The sequence below is a fragment of the Dasypus novemcinctus genome, chromosome 5 (assembly GCF_030445035.2).
Source record: "Dasypus novemcinctus isolate mDasNov1 chromosome 5, mDasNov1.1.hap2, whole genome shotgun sequence".
Classification (NCBI taxonomy): domain Eukaryota; kingdom Metazoa; phylum Chordata; class Mammalia; order Cingulata; family Dasypodidae; genus Dasypus; species Dasypus novemcinctus.
In genome coordinates, this window is record NC_080677.1 from 27,098,537 (window position 1) to 27,117,928 (window position 19,392).

General features: G+C 47.5%; 1 protein-coding gene across 5 annotated transcripts in view; it reads left to right on the top strand.

Moving 5' to 3' along the window:
* PDE1C (phosphodiesterase 1C) overlaps positions 1-19,392 on the top strand; it is a 749,644-nt gene that overhangs the window by 232,669 nt on the left and 497,583 nt on the right. For all 5 annotated transcript variants that reach the window (XM_058296802.2, XM_071215096.1, XM_058296801.2 and 2 more), the window contains one exon: positions 17,168-17,218. In XM_058296802.2, coding sequence (XP_058152785.1) covers positions 17,168-17,218 — 51 coding nt within the window. The remainder of the gene's footprint in view (positions 1-17,167; positions 17,219-19,392) is intronic.

Consider the following 19,392-nt stretch of genomic DNA (forward strand, 5'->3'; position numbering starts at 1 on the left):
TACTCATCTGGAAAAAGAGGATGGTAATGCCCAGCTCATGGGGTTGTGATGAGCCTAGGGAGAGACCTGTGAGGAAATCCCAAGGCCCTCACAGTACGGTTACTCTGGAAATGTGAATCTCATGCCCATTTTTGATAGGCACTCTTCCTATGAGGTGGTGGTCTTCAGGGCCCAAAGTACCTTCTCCTTCCAGAAGAGCAGCAGGTGGTGGGTGACCCAGTGTTTGCTTGGAGGGCTCAGAGCTAGGAGACATGTCAGCCTGCTCCAGCTTCTGCAGTTCTCTTGGGATTTCATTCCAGGCTGCCTTGGAATGCTGCCTTTGCTCACCTGAGGGAGGGAACAGTGAGTCCCCAGGGGCAGGCGCTGATCATCTAGGGGCGTAGAGTGACGTCACTGTGGCAAGGCAGTGGGGAGACCCAGGAGATCCGAGGCCAGAAAGGAAAAGCAGCACAGGCTGTGAGGCGCTCTTGCCTGGTAGAGGGTGACCCTGGGGAGCCCTCTGCAGGGCAGGGAGGAGATATACGGGCTACACATGCCTAATCCTGCTCTACGCAGCAGGCAGGGTGGGAGCAAGGGCTTCCCCCTGGGTCAGGCTAGGGAGCCAGGCTGGGGGACTTGGTGGCCCCTGGTTGAAGAGCCATGGAGCTTCCCGGGTATAGAGGTATAGGAAAGAGTACCAGCTTTGGTGTTAACTCATCCTGCATTTGAATTTCAGGATTGCTCCTTACTAGTTGGGTGTCCTTGGACAAATTCCTTATTCTGAGCTTCCATTTCTTCATTTATAACATGGAAGTAATTATTCTATCCCCTAAAGTATGGACCCTTTAGGATGGTATTCAAGGACTGTCAGAACCCACCCCAACCTCCATTTTCAGTGTTGTTCTTGACGCCTTGCGCCATGGCCATCTGAGAAGCTCTTCCCTTTCCCAAGCACCCGGTACCCGATGCACTCTCCATGCTTCCACTCATGTTATTCCTTCTGTGTGAGATACAATGTCTGCCTCTTCTGGGCCTTGTGAAATCCAGCTTGTTCTTCAAAGTCCTGCGCTGTGAAGATCCTCTACTTCTTTCTTGTATTAGCTCTCTATTGCTGAGTAACAAATTTCCCCGGAGCTTAGCAGCTTGAAACAATGAACACTTATCATATCACACAGGAGCATCTTAGCTGGTTGGTTCTGGCTCAGGATCTGCCAAATGGTTACGGTCAGATCCCAGATGGGTCTGCAGGCATCTGAAGGCTCGCAGGGGGCTGGAGGACCCTCACGTCCTGGCAAGTAGATACTGGCTGTTGGTGGGAGACCTCAGTTCTTCACCAGGTGGGTCCCTCCCCAGGGCTACTTGAGTGTCCTCACAACATGGTTGCCTGGTGCCCTCAGAGTAAGTTCTTTTATGCCCAGGCCTGCTCCAGTGTGTGGGGAGACATCACACAAGTGTGAATATCAGGAGTCGAGGCTCTTTGGGGGCCACCTCGGAGGCTGGTCACAGGCTTCCCACAACAGAATTATGTGCGCTGGCCTCCAGCAGCCTTCATTTATTTATGATGTCTTTCTGTGCCCCTGCCACGTGCCGGCTGTTTTCTAGGTGCTAACAGTACAGGTGTGAACAAGACAGAAGAAACTCCTGCCTCCTGGAGCCCACAGTCTAGCTGGGGAGCTGTTAGAGAATGAATCCCCCAAATCATTATTCACTTACCGTTTTCATGAGTGCAATGAAGGACAGGAAGCAGGAACGATGAGGACGTGTCGTTAGGGGGCCTCGTGTGGTCTGGGCGGGGGGTTCGGCTCTTCCCCAAGGATGTTTCCTCCTTGGTGCTCCCACAAATGACCCTATCCCCACCCTCAACAGTGAGTCCCCTGAGAGCAGAGACCTCATCTTGCTGCAGTTCATTGTCCCCAGCTCCTAGCGCACCGTTGGCCACACAAATCGGAGCTGAGTAATTGCATGAGCTGCTCCCAGCAGAGACCTTTCCTCAGAAAGTGGGTTGGGGCTGGGGAGGAGGGTGTGTGGAAAAGCAAATACGAAGGAGGTAGAATGCAGCTGAGGATGAAGAGAGCAAAATCACCACCCTCCCATTACTTCTTAATGGCCTCTGCCCACACATGGCTGTTTTATGCAGCAGCATTAAGAAGAGAGCCCTTGGTGCTCAAGTTCTAACTTGGAAGCTGTGGTCTAAAGCAGCCTTAAGCAGTGTCCATTCCCATATATTGGGTTTCCTTGGCTTTGGCTCACCTACAAGTGATAATTAGCTGTTTTGGTAGCCGGTGAGAATTCCCGAGGAAGGGCTATGATAATCATTATCACAATAACTTCTGCTTAAGTTATGTGCTGGGCCCTGCAATGCATTATCTCTACCACATCATGTTCTACCTCAGGGCCTTTGCATGTGCCACTCCCTCTACCTGCTGTGCTTTTTTCTGGGTATCCCTATCCGTCTGTCCTTCACTTCATATGGGTCTCTGCTCATCAGAGGCCTCACCTTGATCATCCCTTCTAAAGTTGCACCCCAAGCCCACTTCATCTTCTTTCCTGTCTTTATTTCTTTTAATGACGCTAATCACACCTGCTGTTATACTATTTTAAATATGAACCCTGAAGATAAATGAAGGGGTTACAGTGTTTGTCCAAGGAAGTAAAACAGTACAATTCTCTGTGGTAGCTGAGATAGAACGTTTTACAGTGTGATAGGAAGTCCGGTTGATTCCCTCAGCACTTTACAGTTCTCGGGGTGCTGGCTACGCACATTGAGTCCTTTCTCAGAACAGCCCCGGGAGGGAGGCAGCCCAGGTACTGGGGAAGCCATTTTCCAGAAAAAGCAGCTAAAGCCTTGAGAGGCTGAGGGAGGGAGACTTTGCGATTAGAGTCTCGACCCAACGCCGGGCCCTGTGAGTCTAAATCCAGGGCTCTTTCAAATCAGACTCTTTTTTGCTGGACTCGGTGCGAAGGTGAGCTGAGGGAGGTAGTTTCCCTCGAAGACTCAAAGATCTTAAAAGTTTAAAAAAATCTCATTGTGAACTTCAATTTAATTTCCTCAGAGAGAGGGAGAGAGAGTTCTATTCTGATCTCCAGTCTATCCCGGCAGCATTATTCTCTGAGACTGCCTGGGCTTTTCTGTCATAGCACTTACTATAATCTTCAACCGTTAGCCCCTTTGCTCATTAGCAGACAGCGCCAGTGAGAGGGAAAAAGGAGCACTGGCGTGTGGAGGGAAGGTGAGCCGTGTTGTGCCAGGTCATGGGAGACCTCCGGATGACAGTACAGGACATGGCAAGTCGGAGGATTGAAAACTCAAAGGCCTGCGGGGGCCAGGCAGTAGGGGAGCTCATATCTGGTGGTGTTTGGGGGAAAGAGGCGGGCATTGTTATGAGTTTGGGGGATACAAAGGTGAATACTACTCCTGAGCAGACTTCGGGGAGCTTATACGCTCTTGCATGGGGCGTTTGTGACAGAAATGTGTAAGCAGAGAAGCAACAGGTTAATTCCAGAGACCAACAGGTGCTTGAGACAGGGGATGGGCCTGGGGGGAGGGCCTTTCTCTCTGGGAAGTGCCATTTGGGTTGAGACCTGAATGGTGAGAAGGAGGCAGCCGTGCAAAGACGAGACCTATAAGAGGCAGTGGTTCTGTGCAAAGCCCCCGAACTACACTGCCTAGATCTGAAACCAGCTCTGCTGTTTACGAGCTGTGTGACCCTGGGCAGGTGACCTAACCTCTCTGTGCCTCAGCTACCTATCTGTAACGTGGGGACAGCAATGATGCCCCCCCAGGGTTGCTGGGAGAATGGTGTGAGGCAACATATATAAAGAGCTTGGACCTGCGTCTGGCAGGGGCAGGTCAGCAAGCAAAGCTGCTACCCCTGGAGTCTTCATTGCCGGTAAGTAGTGTACCCTTCCAAGCAGGACAAGCAAGCAAACGGCCCTGACATAGCAACAGACTTGACGGGTTTGAGAAAGCGGGAAGGTGTCAGAGCCTAGAGAGCCAGTGGAGAAGAGGCGATGAGGCCAGGTCAGGTGGCGATGGTAGGCAGCCGCTGGAACACAGCGAGGAGCCTTGGCGGGTTGTAAGCAGGGAGGTGGTGTGGTCTGAGCTTCGGGCTGCGGTGTGGAGAAGGGGCAAGGGTGGGGGCAGGGGCTCCCCAGAGGGATGTCGGGTGGTCTAAGCCAGAGGCCCTGGATGCCTGGGGCAGGGTTTCAGGAGAGGAGCTGTAGGGAGAGAGTGGAGGAGTTAGGACCTAGGTAGAGGGAAAAGCTCTAGGGTTTGCTAATGGAAGAGCTGTGAGCATGAGGGAACGCATGGAAATAAAGACGACTTCATGAGTTTTGGCCTGAGCAACTTGAGTGATGCCATTTCCTGAGATGGGAAAACCAGGGGAAGAGCCGATTCCCGGGAGAAATGGGCAGTCCTGCCGGGGTGGGCTGGGTTTGCGAGCCTAGGCACATCCACGTGGAGGCCCTATAGCTGCTGCGGTGACGCAGGCCTGCCGTGAGCAGCAGGGCGTCCTGGGGGCCGCGGACACCGAGGGAGGTCAGCTGATTTCCAAGCACTGTGCTTGCCAAACCAAACACACCTGCCTCCCGTTTGTGACCCCCAAATAGCCTCCATCCTGCTTAGAAGATAGGATCCCAAGATGAGAGTGAGCCTTTAGCTGGGACGTAGAAGGCTCTGACTTCCAGACCGGGGCATTTGCTCATCAGCGCTTTACTTATGCACCTAAAAAATGTGCCGGGCTCAGGGAACCAGTGTGAAAAGATGCTGCATCTGCTGCGGGTAGCTCGGCTAGTGGACAGCTTGGCGCCTTGCCCAGGGGCACGTTTCCTGTGCCCTGGTTTTATTTCTTTGATGTATTTGGATCTGTTCAGCCTGTAGCCCTGTTGGTCATTGTGGGATGATTTATCCTGCTGGACATGCCAGTGCTGGCGGCTCGCCTGAGCTGATGCTTGCGTGGTGTGCGCGGTGCGCGTGTATGCACGTGCGTGTGTGCATGCTAGCTCTCAGGAGCTCAAGCTCCCCATCCTGGGAGGAACTTGAATTAAAACCGAGCCGCTCAAGTTAGTCTTGGCTGTGACATTGATTTCTTGCCTCCTCTCTGAGGATTGCCGAGGTGGTTTTGGGCTTTGTGCCTGCTGGAGGCGTGCCAGGGTGGGTGGGATTCTCCGAGCTCAGCTCTGGTCTATGGCATGACTGCTGAGGGGCGTGAATTTCTCTCTGTCTTCTCTTTCCTGGATGCCCCCTCACACGGGCACATACTATCAGTATCTGTAAAGCAGGTTTCAGAGTCCTGCTGCTAATCGTCCTTCCCCTCCCCACAATGCTGAAAGAAACCAAGGGGATTGGACATTAAATTCCATTTGAAGTTCCTGTGCATTTTCAAAACCACCAGGGGCTTTCCAGTGAGCTCTCAAAAAATGTTCTTGGCTTTTTCCTTACAAAGTGGGTTATGTCCTTGAGCACTTCCCCACTCAAAGCGTGGACAAGGGACAGCAGCAGCAGCAGCAGCGCCTGGGAGCTGGTTAGAAATGCAGACTCTCCGGCCCGGCCCCAGGCCTGCTGAATCAGAGCCTGCATTTTAACAAGACCCGGGGAAGGCGGGTGCGAGGTTCCCGCGCACAGGCAAGTCTGACTTGCACTGCTTCAGGTGGCGGCCTCCTGGAAAACGCAGTCCGTCTGGGCGACTCCTGGATGGGCCAGGCAGAAGATGGTTCTCAGGCGCCCTCTGTTTTGAATGTGAATCACATGAAAACAGAAGCCCAAAGATCACTGTGGAAATGATTGCTGTTAAACAGTGTCGCTGAGCCTTATTTCAAACCAAACATATTCTCTTCTTTCTGCAGTGATGTGAGATTACGTTTGTAGGTAAAGGGCTCTGGAGTTGGTTTTCTGTTTTGTTGGTTTTGTTTTGTTTTGTCCTATGAGGAAAGAACTGGGCTTGTCAGCCTGCAGAAGAGAAAGCTCTGGGGCCTGAGGCGGTGGTGATTGTCCTCGCACATCAGAAGGGCCCTCCAGAGGAAAGGGAGTCAGACCTATTCTGGGTGGGGCAGAATTAAGACTTTTGCAAAGATTTCAACTCAGTATGAAGGAGCGCTTCCTAAGGTTGGGAGAACTGTTGAGAGGTGACGGGGCCTTCTTTGGGGGGCGGCGAGTTCCCATCCCCAGACGCAGTTCAGGCGTGAGCTGGATTCCCCGCTTGCTGGGGATGTTGAGTGGGAGCCAAGCCTGAGCTGCGGAGCTGGACGGATGACTTGTCATGTGCTTTCCAGCCCATGAGCTGTAGGGAAAGAGAAGGGCAACAGAAAGGGGTCTCAGTCCCAGCTCTTCCCCTTACTAGCCCTGATTTGAGCAACTTACTTCTGAGCTTCCGTTTCCCCATCTGAAAGTAGGAATAATAATGCTTACCTCATGAGATACTGAGAAAAATTATGAGCATAAAGTTCCTAGTACAGCCTGGCAGGAGGTAGGGGTCTAATAAATGCTATCATCCTTCTATACAGGTAGGTAACGGTTTGTGCAGTTGGCTTGATACTTTAATCCAATACGCTTCTGATTCTTGTTCCCTGCTGGTGGTTGGTCTTTGGGTTGCTCAGCTGGGGCGTTTTAATGAGGTCAGAATTGTAGGGGGTGCGGCAGGTGCACTGCTTCTGTCCACGAAGCTGTGCCCTGATGCGGGCCCGCAGGCCTGCAGACCCGTGTCCGGCATGGTCGTCAGTGCGTCCGTCAGGAGGGCTGGGCCCAGCCGCACGGGCGCTCATAGTCAGGAAGATTGCGCATCCATGTCTGTGGGCTTTGTAGTGGGCAGCGGCACTGACCGGTCTAACTGCCCCTGGATTTAGAGCGTGTCCGATGCGTATTCCCATCCGCAGTGCAACATGTGCAGATGGGAGTAGAGAGGAGGGGCTGCAGCGGAGAGGCATTTTGATAATCCATCAAGAGCTGAATGCTGTCCTTTCCCTACTTTTTACTACCACCCTCTCCTCTCCCCCAAATTAAAAGCTTTCCTTACATGTGAAAGAGAGCTTTCCAGTGTCTTCTACCCCCAGGCCCTGGAATGTACTCCACCCTTTCCCAAACAGGCTCCAGCATCCTTTCCACCTCGCTGAAGCTCACTGGCCCCGGTCTTCCTTCCAGTACTACTCACCTGGTCTGCAAGGGCCTCTCCTTTCTATGGACAAGGACCCTTCATTTAGCATTCAACACCGTTGGTTTTCCCCAGCCAGGTTTCAGGACCTGGTGGCTTGACCAAGTGGTTTCAATACCTTGAGAAATTCACATTGTGTTGACTTGAATTATCCATGTCAGAAAGCTCCATGCCAGGCACACTGGGTCCCAACTGGACTCCTGGCCACCCAAAGAGCATGTTGTATCCATCCTAGGATTCAGCTCAGCTGGGGTAGAGGTGTCATTGGGTGCTCAGGAGAGGTTACTAATGATTTGTTCTGAGTAACAGGTAGGGTAGATGGTCATCATCAACAAGTTGGGGTCTTGGAAAGAGGGGTCAGGGAAAGAGAGCAAATATTGATTGAAATAAATTTTATTTTTTATCAGTATCCCAGTTTATTCCATAAAGAATTTCGTTCATAGAGCAAAATATAAATAAAATATAATTGGCAGACCAAGGCAGGATATAGATAAACATAAAATCTGGATCAGGGAAGAAATAAATTACAAAAGCCTTTCTCTATGACCCACATTTCTCCAAATCGGAAAAAAAAAAAAAAGTTAAGAAAATAGGTTTTTCAAGCTGTCTTCTCAGGTAGGTCACGGCTTATTTGATTTTCCCCCTGTCTGTCTGTCTCACTCTGGGCCGAGCTGAGCCTGGAGCCGTTGGGCTCTCTGGCAGACAAGTCTTGCTCTCTGTAAGGATTTGCCCATTACTCGAGGAGAGAAGGGCCTGGAAAGTGCACCATCCCTGCCACTCAAGTCATCAGCCCTGGTGAGTCATCACTACAAATTGGTTTTATTTTCTTTTGTGTAAGAGCCTGATTCAGAGTAGATCTGACAGCCAAATTGGCCCGGAAGGTGTAATGAGGCAATGCCGAGAATTGCTGAATAAAAAAGGGGGAAAAGGGAACAGGCTGGGGCATGGTGCTGCCTTTTATGTGGCTAGGGGACAAGTTCCACTGCGATGGCAGAGCCTTGCTGACATGAGGAGCAGGAACAGAAGGCGTTCTTCCATGCACCTGAGCGGAGGGGCTAGGGGTTCTCCCAGCAGGCCTTGGTTCTGCAGCGATAAGGCTCATCAAATAGTGCTGATATGCAGATGGACTAAAATGTGATGGACAGCACAGGGCGCTGGCTCTGGAATATGGTGGTGCTGGATTCAACGACCAGATCTGCCTCTTACTAGTTGTTCCATCACGAGCCATTTATATAAGTTCTCAAAGCCTCAGTTTCCACATCTGGCAAAGAGGGAAATAATAACAACCTCAGGGAGTTGCTCTGTGGAGATAAAATTAGGTAACAAATGATCAGTGCTTGTCATAGTCCTTAATGCTATTACATAGCATCTCTCGTTTTCAGCAATTCCAATAGATATGAACTCAATTATCTTTGTGGATTATCCATTTTATGGCCACAGTCTTTTTTTTTTTTTTTAAGATTTATCTGTCCCCTCCTCCCCTGTTGTTTGCGCTCACTGTCAGCAATCTGGGTCTGCTTGTTGTGTGTTCTCTGTGTCTGCTCGTTTTCTTTTAGGAAGCACTGGGAACTGAACCCAGGACTTCCCACATGGGAGGGAGGTGCCCAACTACCTGAGCTACATCTGCTCCCTGGCCACAGTCTTTTATGTTCCATCTGACCTGCCCAGGGGTTTACCATTTACCTATCCTACCTTCCTCCACAGCTTCCTCCTCCTCTCCGTACCAACCCCCTCGCCCATGAAAGGCTTTGATATTGTGTCACAGACACATCTTGCTAAGCTCAGACTTGGCTTCAGAAGCTTTCTCAACATAGTACTCGATTTGGCCATCCCCAGTAAGAGTTACAGATTTTTATGCTTCAAACAGATAAATGTTGTCTTGACAAATGACAATATTTATCGAACTAAATGGTGACCAAGGAAGCCAAATGCTTCTACTTTTCCCTTGACAAATCACTACCTAGAGGTCACATAGGTGGGGGTACATTCCCTCCTCTGAGAGTGCTGGACTTGGGGCCAGAGGCCTTGGATTCCATTTCCAGCTCTGCTGCTTTGTCTTGGTGTGATCTTGGGCTATTCAGTTCACCTCTTGGAATGTCAGTTCCCTTACCTGATAAAGGGAACAGGCTTTGCTTCTTAGGCCCTGTTTTTGTGAGGTGTACAGTTTCCTGGTAAAATTAATTTGATTCTTGCTCCTAATTCCTTGTTACTAATTTCTATCTAAAACAGGTTTATAGGAATAGGGATACATTTGCATGAACATGGCAGTGAAACTCTCCCTTTGTAACTAGCCTCTCCCTTTCCTGGATCCTGCTGCTGTGGGTCCTGGCCCCCTGCCTACCTCAGAAAAGGGCCTCTCTCTACCAACAATCTCCTGGGCTTGTCCCGGGTCCCTGGGCCCAGGCAGGTGACCTCCTTCATTCTCTGCAGGCTGGTAGGTGACTCACTGGGTCTAGAGGCATGGGGAAGAAGGTGGGGCCACAGCCTGGCTTCTCTGTGGGTGTAGTTCTCTCTGGAGCATGGTTCCTAAGTGCCTTCCGTTCTTGAAGCAAAGAGTGGAAAGGGCATGGACTTTGGAGCCAGATAGACATGGGTTTGAATTAGGGTTCGCTAGCTGTGTGGCTGTGCAAAGATCACCCAGCCATTTTGAGCTTCAGTGCCCTCCTTGTTAAATGGGAGTGACAGTCTTATTCAATGTGAAGGCAGGGACAATGACTGGTTGTCCACATCTTTATCTGGTGTCAGTAATTTAGTCAGTGTTTGACAAATATTTTCCAAGACCTGAGTGACTGCTTAAAGTATGCATTGGTGCTTGTCTTAGTTTGCCTGGGCTGCTATGACAAGTTCCACAGAACTGGTTGGATTAAACAACAGGAATTAATCGCCTAACTGTTTTGGAGGCTTGAAGTCCAAAATCAAGGTATCATCAGACCATGCTTTCCCCGAAGTCTAAGCCTTCTGGTGGTGGCTCAGTCTCCGCCCCTGCCATATGGTGAACTGTCACCTTCTGTCTGTTCCTCTGGCTTCAGTGGTAACTGTGTCCAAATTTCCTTTGCTTATAAGGACTCTAGTCATACTGGCTTAAGGCCCACCCTGCTTTGGTCTGGCCTCACCTTAATAGGATCTTTGAAGATCCCATTTACAAATAAGTCCCTGCCGACAGGACCTAAACATGTCTTTGAGGGGGCCATGACTCAATTTACCACAGTGCTCGATGGATGTTAACATCCTTGCACTTCGCCCTCCCATTCTCAGTCCCAGTCACACTCCAGAGGGTAGATTGATAGGAGATTGGCCATTGATGCTTTCAATCAATATTGTGTGCGCCCCAGGCATTTAGGCACTGGGGATAAGCAGCCTTTATTCACTGACTGAGAATCCATGCTTTTATGGGGATTCCAGTGCAGTAGCAGGAGGAGAAAAGCAATCAGCCCAATAAATAACGTCTAGAACATATGAGAAGATGGCATGTGCTGTGGGCAGAAACAGAGTGGGGAAGGGGATGGGAGCTTAGAGGGGAGGAGCTGGGGGCTGCCATCCTGAGGAGATCAGGGGTAGCCTTCTTTAGAAGATGGCAGCTAAGCGAAGATCATAATGCTGGTCTCAGGGCAAGTCTCTTTCTCCCCACATCCCGTGCTGTTTTGCTTGCTGTTACTTAGGTTATTGCAAGTTGAAGGCAAGATGAGGAGAGGCCAAACATCTTGTGAGTAATTCTGCACTTTGTCTTCACAGTGACTAGGGAAGCTACCTGGAACCTCATTCCAACACTCTGGGAGCTTGCAGTACATCTGGAACCTCTCTCCAGTACTCTGGGTGCCCAGTGGTCCAGCCAACTAGGCTTTCCAAAGGACCTCACTTGGAGAGGATCTCTGGGCTGCACACAGAGCTTGTGGCAAAGCAGCAGCCAGTGAGTGTGCCAGGCCGATTTCCGTGCAGGAAGCCAGGCTCTGACCTGAGTTTGCTTGCTCTCCCCATGTTTGCGCTGGCACGCAGCACTATCAGCTGCGTTTATGCTCACCCAGGTGTCAGGGCTTTCAAAACAAGGGTGGTGGTGTTTGTGTTGCTGCTTTCAGTTACAAAACAGTACACACCTGCCTAGGCCACCGCCACAACTGTTTGGACGGCTGTTCTGATGGGCTGGACTGTTTGTGGCTTAACTTGGACATCCGGGCCACCATCATTGCTCGTGGTTGGGATGCTCATTGCTCCGAATTAACTTCCCATCTTACTGCCCTCCCTCCCACTGGTCTTTATGGCAAGTCCTTAAAGATTTCTTTCTGGCAGGTTTTTGAGAGGGTGAAACTTATGGCAAACAAAGCAGAGTAGCACTGCATTTAGAATGCTGCTTCGGGGGCAATTGTTTAAAACCGAGAATCCCACTTGCAGGGATTCTGAGCCAGTGCAATGGGGATAGGACCAAGTAATCTGCATCATCTTCATTCGTATCTACTTTAAAATCAGTTGCCTAACTGATCACACTTCATCAGCTCAGATTGAGAGGCATAGCTTCTCTCCCAACTTGATTGCATAAGCCTGGGTGGAAGCTATAGATAGTGTCCCAGAGTTTGGTCCAGTGTCCAGCTCTCAGGCAAGGCTCAGTTCACCCTTGTTGAATGTTAGAGGCAATGCGAGGTGAATCCTTTTATAGAGAACCCTTCAAAATGTGAGGCGTTACCTACTAAATTGATCTCTATGGTTATGTTTGCATCTCAACTGCTGAATTTTTCTTAAAGCAGAGGCATACCTCCGTTCAGGATTTTAATGACAAAACGATAGCATACCAAAATGAAAACTAAATGGGGGTCATTATTTTTGAAGGAATCCGAGGCACACCCTCCTCTTTAAATGTTGCTTTGATCCAGATGTCTGAAGTGACACCATTTATTCGTGGTTCTCAACCTTGGCTACACGTTGGAATCACTCTGGGGAAGGAGCTTAAAAAAGTGCCTGGGTTTCACCACTGGCAGCGCTGTTTCATTGGGCTGGGCATCAGGATTTTTAAAGTTCTCCAGGAGATTCTCATGGGCACCCAGGGCTGCAAAACACCGGCCTTGAAGACGCGGAACCCCCAAGGGGAGTGGGAAATCCTTTTCTTGGGTCTTACTGGTAGTTTTCTTTGACTAGAGATGGGAGGGTCGTCTGGGCTGAGTGAGCCAAGACTGCTCTTAAATCCAAATGCAAATCACACACACACACACACACGCACATTTATTTTAGAAAAAGACCAATAGCCAATTGTTTTCTATTCCTCTAATATAGACATTTTCCCCAACTGTAAACATGATACATGCTTATCACAAACTATTGAGTTTAAGCAAAAAAGTATAAACAAGATTAAAAATCTCCCTAAATGCTGCTATACAAAATACATAACTTAATACTTTTGGAATGCACCCATCTACTCATCTCTCTGTGCCTATCACATTGTAGCTTACACATTCAATCCAACTTGGTGGAATCTGTTATACATACTGATTTGTAACCTGTACGTTTCATGCAGCTGTATGCTGTGGATAATGTTCCCTACATCCACATAATCATTTTTATGAGATCCTGCCAAATCACAAATTCAAGCTCTAATCCTGCCTGATAAATGGGACATCTACTCTATTTTTAAGTTTGTACGTTCTTTTCAATGGAAAGCACCAGCAGTGTATCAAGGCTCGTTTGCTGGTCAAGAAGCCTGTCTGTGCCCAAGCAGGTCAGCAACTCGCTGGTGGAACGCTGAGTGTGCGTGTGTATATGTGGGTGTGTGTGTGTGTTGGGGCCAGAGCGAGTCTGGCTGCAACCATGTTTAGAGGTGCTGCTGTGTGTTGGTGTTAGTTTCATTCTTTAAGCCCTCTTAAGTGTCGTGTATTCACTTGCCTTCTAGACCAGATGGAGAGCTTAGCAAGCCTCACAAGTGGTCAGCAGGGAGCTCCACATGCAGGGGCCAGCACTGCCCCAAGGGACATCTCAGTGCCTTCCATTGCTTTTTGGTGGGGTTGGGAGCTTGGTGTTTCTGTTTCCCCAGTTCTTGAGAGAAGCTGGTGCCCTGTGTTTATATTTGAAATCTCCTGCTTTTTAAAGACAGACAACTAATTGCTGAAAAATTAAGAAAACTGTAGGGCCAAACAAAATACATCTGTGCCTACTTATGGTCCTCTGAGACCTCTGGTCTACTGAGCCATCCGGGGCAATTGGTATCACTTTAGGCTCCTTTGGCTCAGTTCTAAAACTATTGACTGAATGCATTATTCTGTGTCACAGTCACTTTTCAAAGAACTGGAGATAGAAAGTTGAAAATTTATGATCCTTGCCCTGGGATAGCTTATAGTTTAGAGCAGCTGTTCTTCAAATGTGGTCTCTGACCCAGCATTCTCAGCATCATCTGGCCCCCACCCCAGACCTACGGAATCAGGAACTGTATTTTCTCAAACCCTGCAACCTGCATTTTAATAAACTTTCCTGGGGATTCTGGTGCCTGCTGAAATTTGAAAATTGCTGGTCTGTTATGGAAGTCAGAAGTTTGGGCCAGAGTTCCATTGGACGGAGAAGGTATGGTGGGTCAGGGAAGCTCTCCTGAAATGAGTGGCTTCACCCGAATCTTACAGGGTGAGTAGGACTTGACCAGATGAAACAGTGGGGCAGGGTGTCTGGGGACAGGACAGAAGGGGCAATAGTAAGGAAGGAAAGTGTGTATGGGGACGTTTGGGAAGGTCAGTTTAGTGCCTGTGGCTGGGCATTAAAGATGCTCTGGGAAATACAGTGGGAGGTAAGCTGAGAAAAATAGATTGAGGCCAGGTTTTCAGTAGCAGGCCAAGTACGCTGGGATGTGTCTTGCAGGCATTGGGATGTTACTGGACCTTTAGGCAGGGGACGGCCTCATCAGTCTGCCTCTAGGATGGTGCTGGGGGCAGGGCTCAAATTCCTTCTGTTGGAGACAACTCTCCTGGTACCCCACTAGCCTAGATCTAGATTTCTACATCTCTTGAGGTGCCTCAAATCTGGGTCAGCAATTCCTGTCCTGGGATGGGGTAGCAGGAGAGGAGGAAGAAGCAGCCTGGGAGGGAGGGTCTCTGGCTGAGTGAGGAAGCGGCTGTCGCTGGGTGTCAGTGACTTTGCCGGCCCTCCTCTTCTTCCCCCTGGGAAATACGTACACACACCAAGCTCAGAATTTAGCAATTGCTTTGTATTCCTGCTTTAAAATATCACTTTCAGCAGTGATATTTTGTAACAAACCTTACTCTATTTCTTTTTTCAAATCATGCATAAAATAAGAGTTCCCCTATACTACCCTGCTATTAACACCTTGCATTAGTGTGGCACATTTGTTACAATTGCTGAAGGTACATCAATTGCTTGCTATAGTCCATGGTTTAATTTAGGGTTCACTGTGTTGTGCACCTCCATGGATTAAAAAAATATATATATATATAACATATATATATATATAATTATATATAATTCAACACTGCTAATTATGTTCACAATATTGTCTTGCCATTACCACCATCTATTACCAAAATCTTTCCATCTTTCCAAGTAGAAACTCTGTTTAAGCCATAACTCCCTATACCCTACCCCCACCCTGTCCCCTGGTCACCTGTACTCTAGATTCTGCCTCTGTGAGTTTGCTTATTCTAATTATTTTAGTGATATATCAGTGAGATCATACAATAGTTGTCCTTTTATGCCTGGCTCCCTTCACTCAACATGATGTCTTCAAGGTTCATCCGTGTCGTTGCCTGTGTCAGAACTTCACTCCATTAAGGCTGAATAATATTCCGTTGTGTGTCTATACCACATTTTGTCTATCCATTCCTCAGTTGATGAACACTTGGGCTGCTTCCATCTTTTTGCAATTGTGAATAATGCTGCCATGAAAACTGGGGTACAAATATCTCTTCAAGCCCCTGCTTTCAATTCTTTTGGATATATACCTAAAACAGGGATTGCCAGGTCATACAGGAATTTTATACTTAACCTTCTGAGGAACTTCATATCTATACTGAACCAGAAATCCATTTCCCTTTTTTGGTTATAAAGCAATTTTGGGAAAACTCCTGATGCTCATAAAAGTTCACGTGTCTCTTGTACTTAGCTCTGATAGTATCCACGCGAGGATATAAAGTTATGGTTAAAGGCTTTTACTGAGATGGGAGCTGAAGTATTTTATATGTAGCTCTACCTGGAGGCAGGTATAAGAATGTGAATTATTCATGTTCATGAGGGGTTTCTACAAACATGAAAGAATGATTTTGAAAGACAGAAAGAAAATAGCCACAGCTCTTAGAATTCCTGGATCCTTTTTTAAGTTTGAAATAATAATTTGTTTCGAAGTTCATTTGGTACAGAGTTTCTTTGATTCAACCCCCCCACCCCCATTCCCCGCCGGCCCTTTTTTTTTGGAGTGTGGTGGTATGAGACAGTGGTAGCAGGATGCGATATTACCTCCCCCTGCTGGTTGCTTTTGTTTGAAGTTTTGTTTGTACTGCACAAAAAGGATGTAGAGAGTAAGGCAATGCAAATGACAGGAATACAAAAATAGACTGAAATTGAATCCATTAGTGGTTTGTTTTTTTAAAGTTTTCCAAATGTGGTGAATTTTTAAATGTTTACCTTTGTGAGAGGTGGAAGGATTTTCTTTCCTTAGCAAAATGATATAATGAGTTTATGAAATAGCTATTTCTATTGTCTTGCTACTGCCACTTATACATTAATGATTAAATTGGCAATTTCCTTTACTCTTCTTGTGCTTTAATTTCTGCCCCTCCCGAACTAAAATAAACAGGTTTTGTCAGTTGGTTGATTTGGGAGTTCATTTAAGTAGATCACAAACTTCTATGCTTGTTTACTATGTACATACACAAAACAACAGTGTCTAACAAGGCATAGGTTTTATAGGCAGTAAAGATGATATTTAAAGTGGGTGAAATCTGTGTCTCTACTTAATAATTGATCTTTCCACTCTCATAAATTGGAGGATATTAATTATGGCTCTATCCATATGATGATAAATCATATAGAGGCTTTTCAGAAGAGGCTACACTGCGAAGTTTTAGGGTAAGGTTTTCAAGGGCAATTTGTTGAACTGATTTCTTGATCCTCCTGTTTTTGAGCTGACCTATTAGACGACCAATTTAAATAAATGTCCCTCCTAACAAAAAAATGACTTTTTGGGAAGTGGATTTGGCCCAACAAATAGAGCATCCACCTACCACAAAGGAGGTCCAAGGTTCAAATCCAGGGCCTCCTTACCCATGTGATGAGCTGGCCCAAGCGCAGTGCTGATGCTCACAAGGAGTGTGTGCCAGGCAGGGGTGTCCCCCTCGCGTAGGGGAGCCCCTCGCATAAGGAGTGCGCCCTGTCAGGAGAGCTGCCCAGCTTGAAAAAAAAGTGCTGTCTGCCCAGGAGTGTCGCTGCACACACGGAGAGCTGACGCAGCAAGATGACTCAACGAAAAGAGACAGATTCCTTGGTGCCGCAGATAAGGATAGAAGTGGTCACAGAAGAACACACAGTGAATGGACACAGAGAGCAGACAACTGGAGCAGGGGCGGGGGGGAGGGGGGAAGGGGAGAAAAATAAATAAAAAGTAAATGAAAAAAAAACCCAAAAACAAAAAACCGACTTTGCTATTATCTTCTGAAATCCCTACCTTGGCTTTGCCCCTATGGATCAGAGAATATGGGGACTCCTGTCAGGTAGTTGGGGGGAAACTTGGAGCAGAAAGACATGGACTAGCCTGGAAATCCTGCATGTTTGCCTTTTAGTTGTCAGCTTCTCTAGGCATATTAAACTAGATTTTCTTAAGGTTTTTTCCAGCTTTATCTAAATGTTCTAATCAAAATGATTAAAGGATCTGATCTCATTTAAGAGTTGAGAGCAGCATTGGAAATATAGACATAAAAGAGTAAAGTTGCTTTCACCCTCTGAAACAGACTCTCGTGTATAGCTTAATGGCAAACCACCCCAAGGACTGGCTATAGGTCGGGCGTATTCTGCTGACACCTGTGCCTCATTCTTAATTGCATTCTTTGTTTCTTTTTGTCTTCCAGTTGCAAATGAGGCCGGAGACAAAAATGCCAGACCACTTGCCCGCTTCTCCCGTAAGTAACTCTTGTTTCCCTCCTGTCCTAGACTCCTTCAGAACACGTTCCCCAGGAGCCCCTTCACCAGCCAGGTATCCCTGTCAATAAAACCAGGCCAGGAGCTTCGACACCACCTGAAGTCAGACCTCCATAGGGTAAGGGCCATCCTCTACACAACTGTCCTCACTTTAGACACCAGCCACAAGTTCTCACTGCACCCTCAGGTTTGAGAATTCAGTGGAACAATCCACAGAACTCAGAAGAGCACTATACTTATGATCATAGTTTTATTATAGCAAAAGGGATACAAATAACCAGCAAAAAAACAAAACAAAACAAAGAAAAAAGCAATACATAAAGTGAGGTCTGGGAGGGTCTGAGACAGAATGCTTCTGTTGTCCTCTGCCCATGGAGGCAGGATGTGTTTCCCTCCTGGCACATCAAGGTATGGCAATAATCAAAGAATATTGCTGAACAGGGAAGAGTACCCATGCTCCATTGTCCAGACATTTTATTGGCGTGTCCTTAGGTAGGCCTGGGTGATTGGATCATTGTCCACCTGGTGAGTCAGCTCCAGCCCTGGCTTCCAGAGGCTGGGCTGAAATGACCTGGCTCAAAGCCCCAACCTTCTACTCACGATGGTGGCCTTTTCTGCACGACTAGCTCCTACCCTAAGACTACCTGTGTGGCCAGCCCTCCTATGTCACGCAAGTGGGCCTGTGTGAGCCACCCCGGATAACAAAGATGCTCTATCACCTGCAAGTTCTAGAGGCTTAGAGGTTACCCCCAGGAGCCAGGACAAAGGCAGGTCCTCTCTTGGGGTACAGTTAACTCTTTACTGCACAGTCGTGAGCTGGTGAATATTCCATTGGCTCCCATTCCTGGTGAGGCGAGCCATACATTGCCATTGCCTGGTCAAGCCCTAGAAGTGTGGTTTTCAAACTGGGGCCTTGCTCTTCAAAGAGTGGTCCTGGAGCAGCAGAATCAACATTGCCCGGGGCTTTCATTAGAAACGTGGGTCCTCAGGCCCCACCCCAGATCTACTGCATCAGAATCTGTATTTTTTACAATTCTGCAGGTGCTTCCTATATACCTTAGAGTTTGAGAAACACTGCACTAGGAAAACCATTCTGAGTGCACTGCAGTGGAGTGACTTTTTTTTTTTAAAAAAAGAAGATAAAAGTGAGAAAGTATAAGTGAAATGCTTGTAGCCATCAAGATCTCTACAAAATCATCATTGTCATCCAAGGTGAATTTATAGCTTAGTTCCCCTGGCTGCCCTCAGTTTGATGAACTTTTGAGGCTCAGATAGATTGAATGGTTTTCCTTAGGCACTGAGATATTTGTAAAGCTGTAGTTAGGCCATGTAGCCTCACTTACAGCCAGTTTGTTTAACTTATTTTATACCTTTACCTGTTATTTTATATTAACTGGGCAATTTATAACATTGCTGTAACTAAATGCTTGTCCTTTTTCACAGACCCTCACTTAAACCCTTCCTTGCTGTATTCTGAACCTTAAATCCCTCAGTTAGCATAGATTACAATAGTAAGTAAATCGCTGTAGTTAGTTATAATAGCTCCACAAACTGGTTTTTCCTGCCCACGGTTTCATTTTCTGTGCCAGTGTGATCAGCAAATTATATAGCAAATTAATGTACTCCCTGGAGAGAAATCTGGATTCCAATGAAGGGAGTAGAAATACTGAAGAGATGGAGCAGGGTTAGGTTGACATGGTCCCCAAACCTGCTGTCCATCTAGAGGTGAAATGGTAGCGTTGTGCATCTATTAGGTAGATTCTTTTTTCCCTAGCACCATCACTGCCTCACTGGCTTTCACTTAAGTAAATTTCACTTATTCTTTCTGGGCCTTAGTTTCCCTATCTGAGAAATAGAATGGCCATAAGCATCTTCTCTCCTTTATAAAAATGTCACTCTCTTTTGAAGTTGTGACCCAAGAACAGCTATACAAAGGGCCAGTCACTGCATTGCTCAAGTCTCTTGTGTGGATGCTGTCATAGTAAGTCTTAATACGTGAAGGTGAAAATATGCTTTCTCTATTTACAGGGCTTCTTCCAACTTTGCCTTCTCTCTCTTTTTGGGAGGCTTCAAAACTTTGGGATTGATTTCCTAGAAACGATTTTTATAGAACAGTGTGGTAATGTATGATAATGAAAGAGCATTAAGTGCTCAC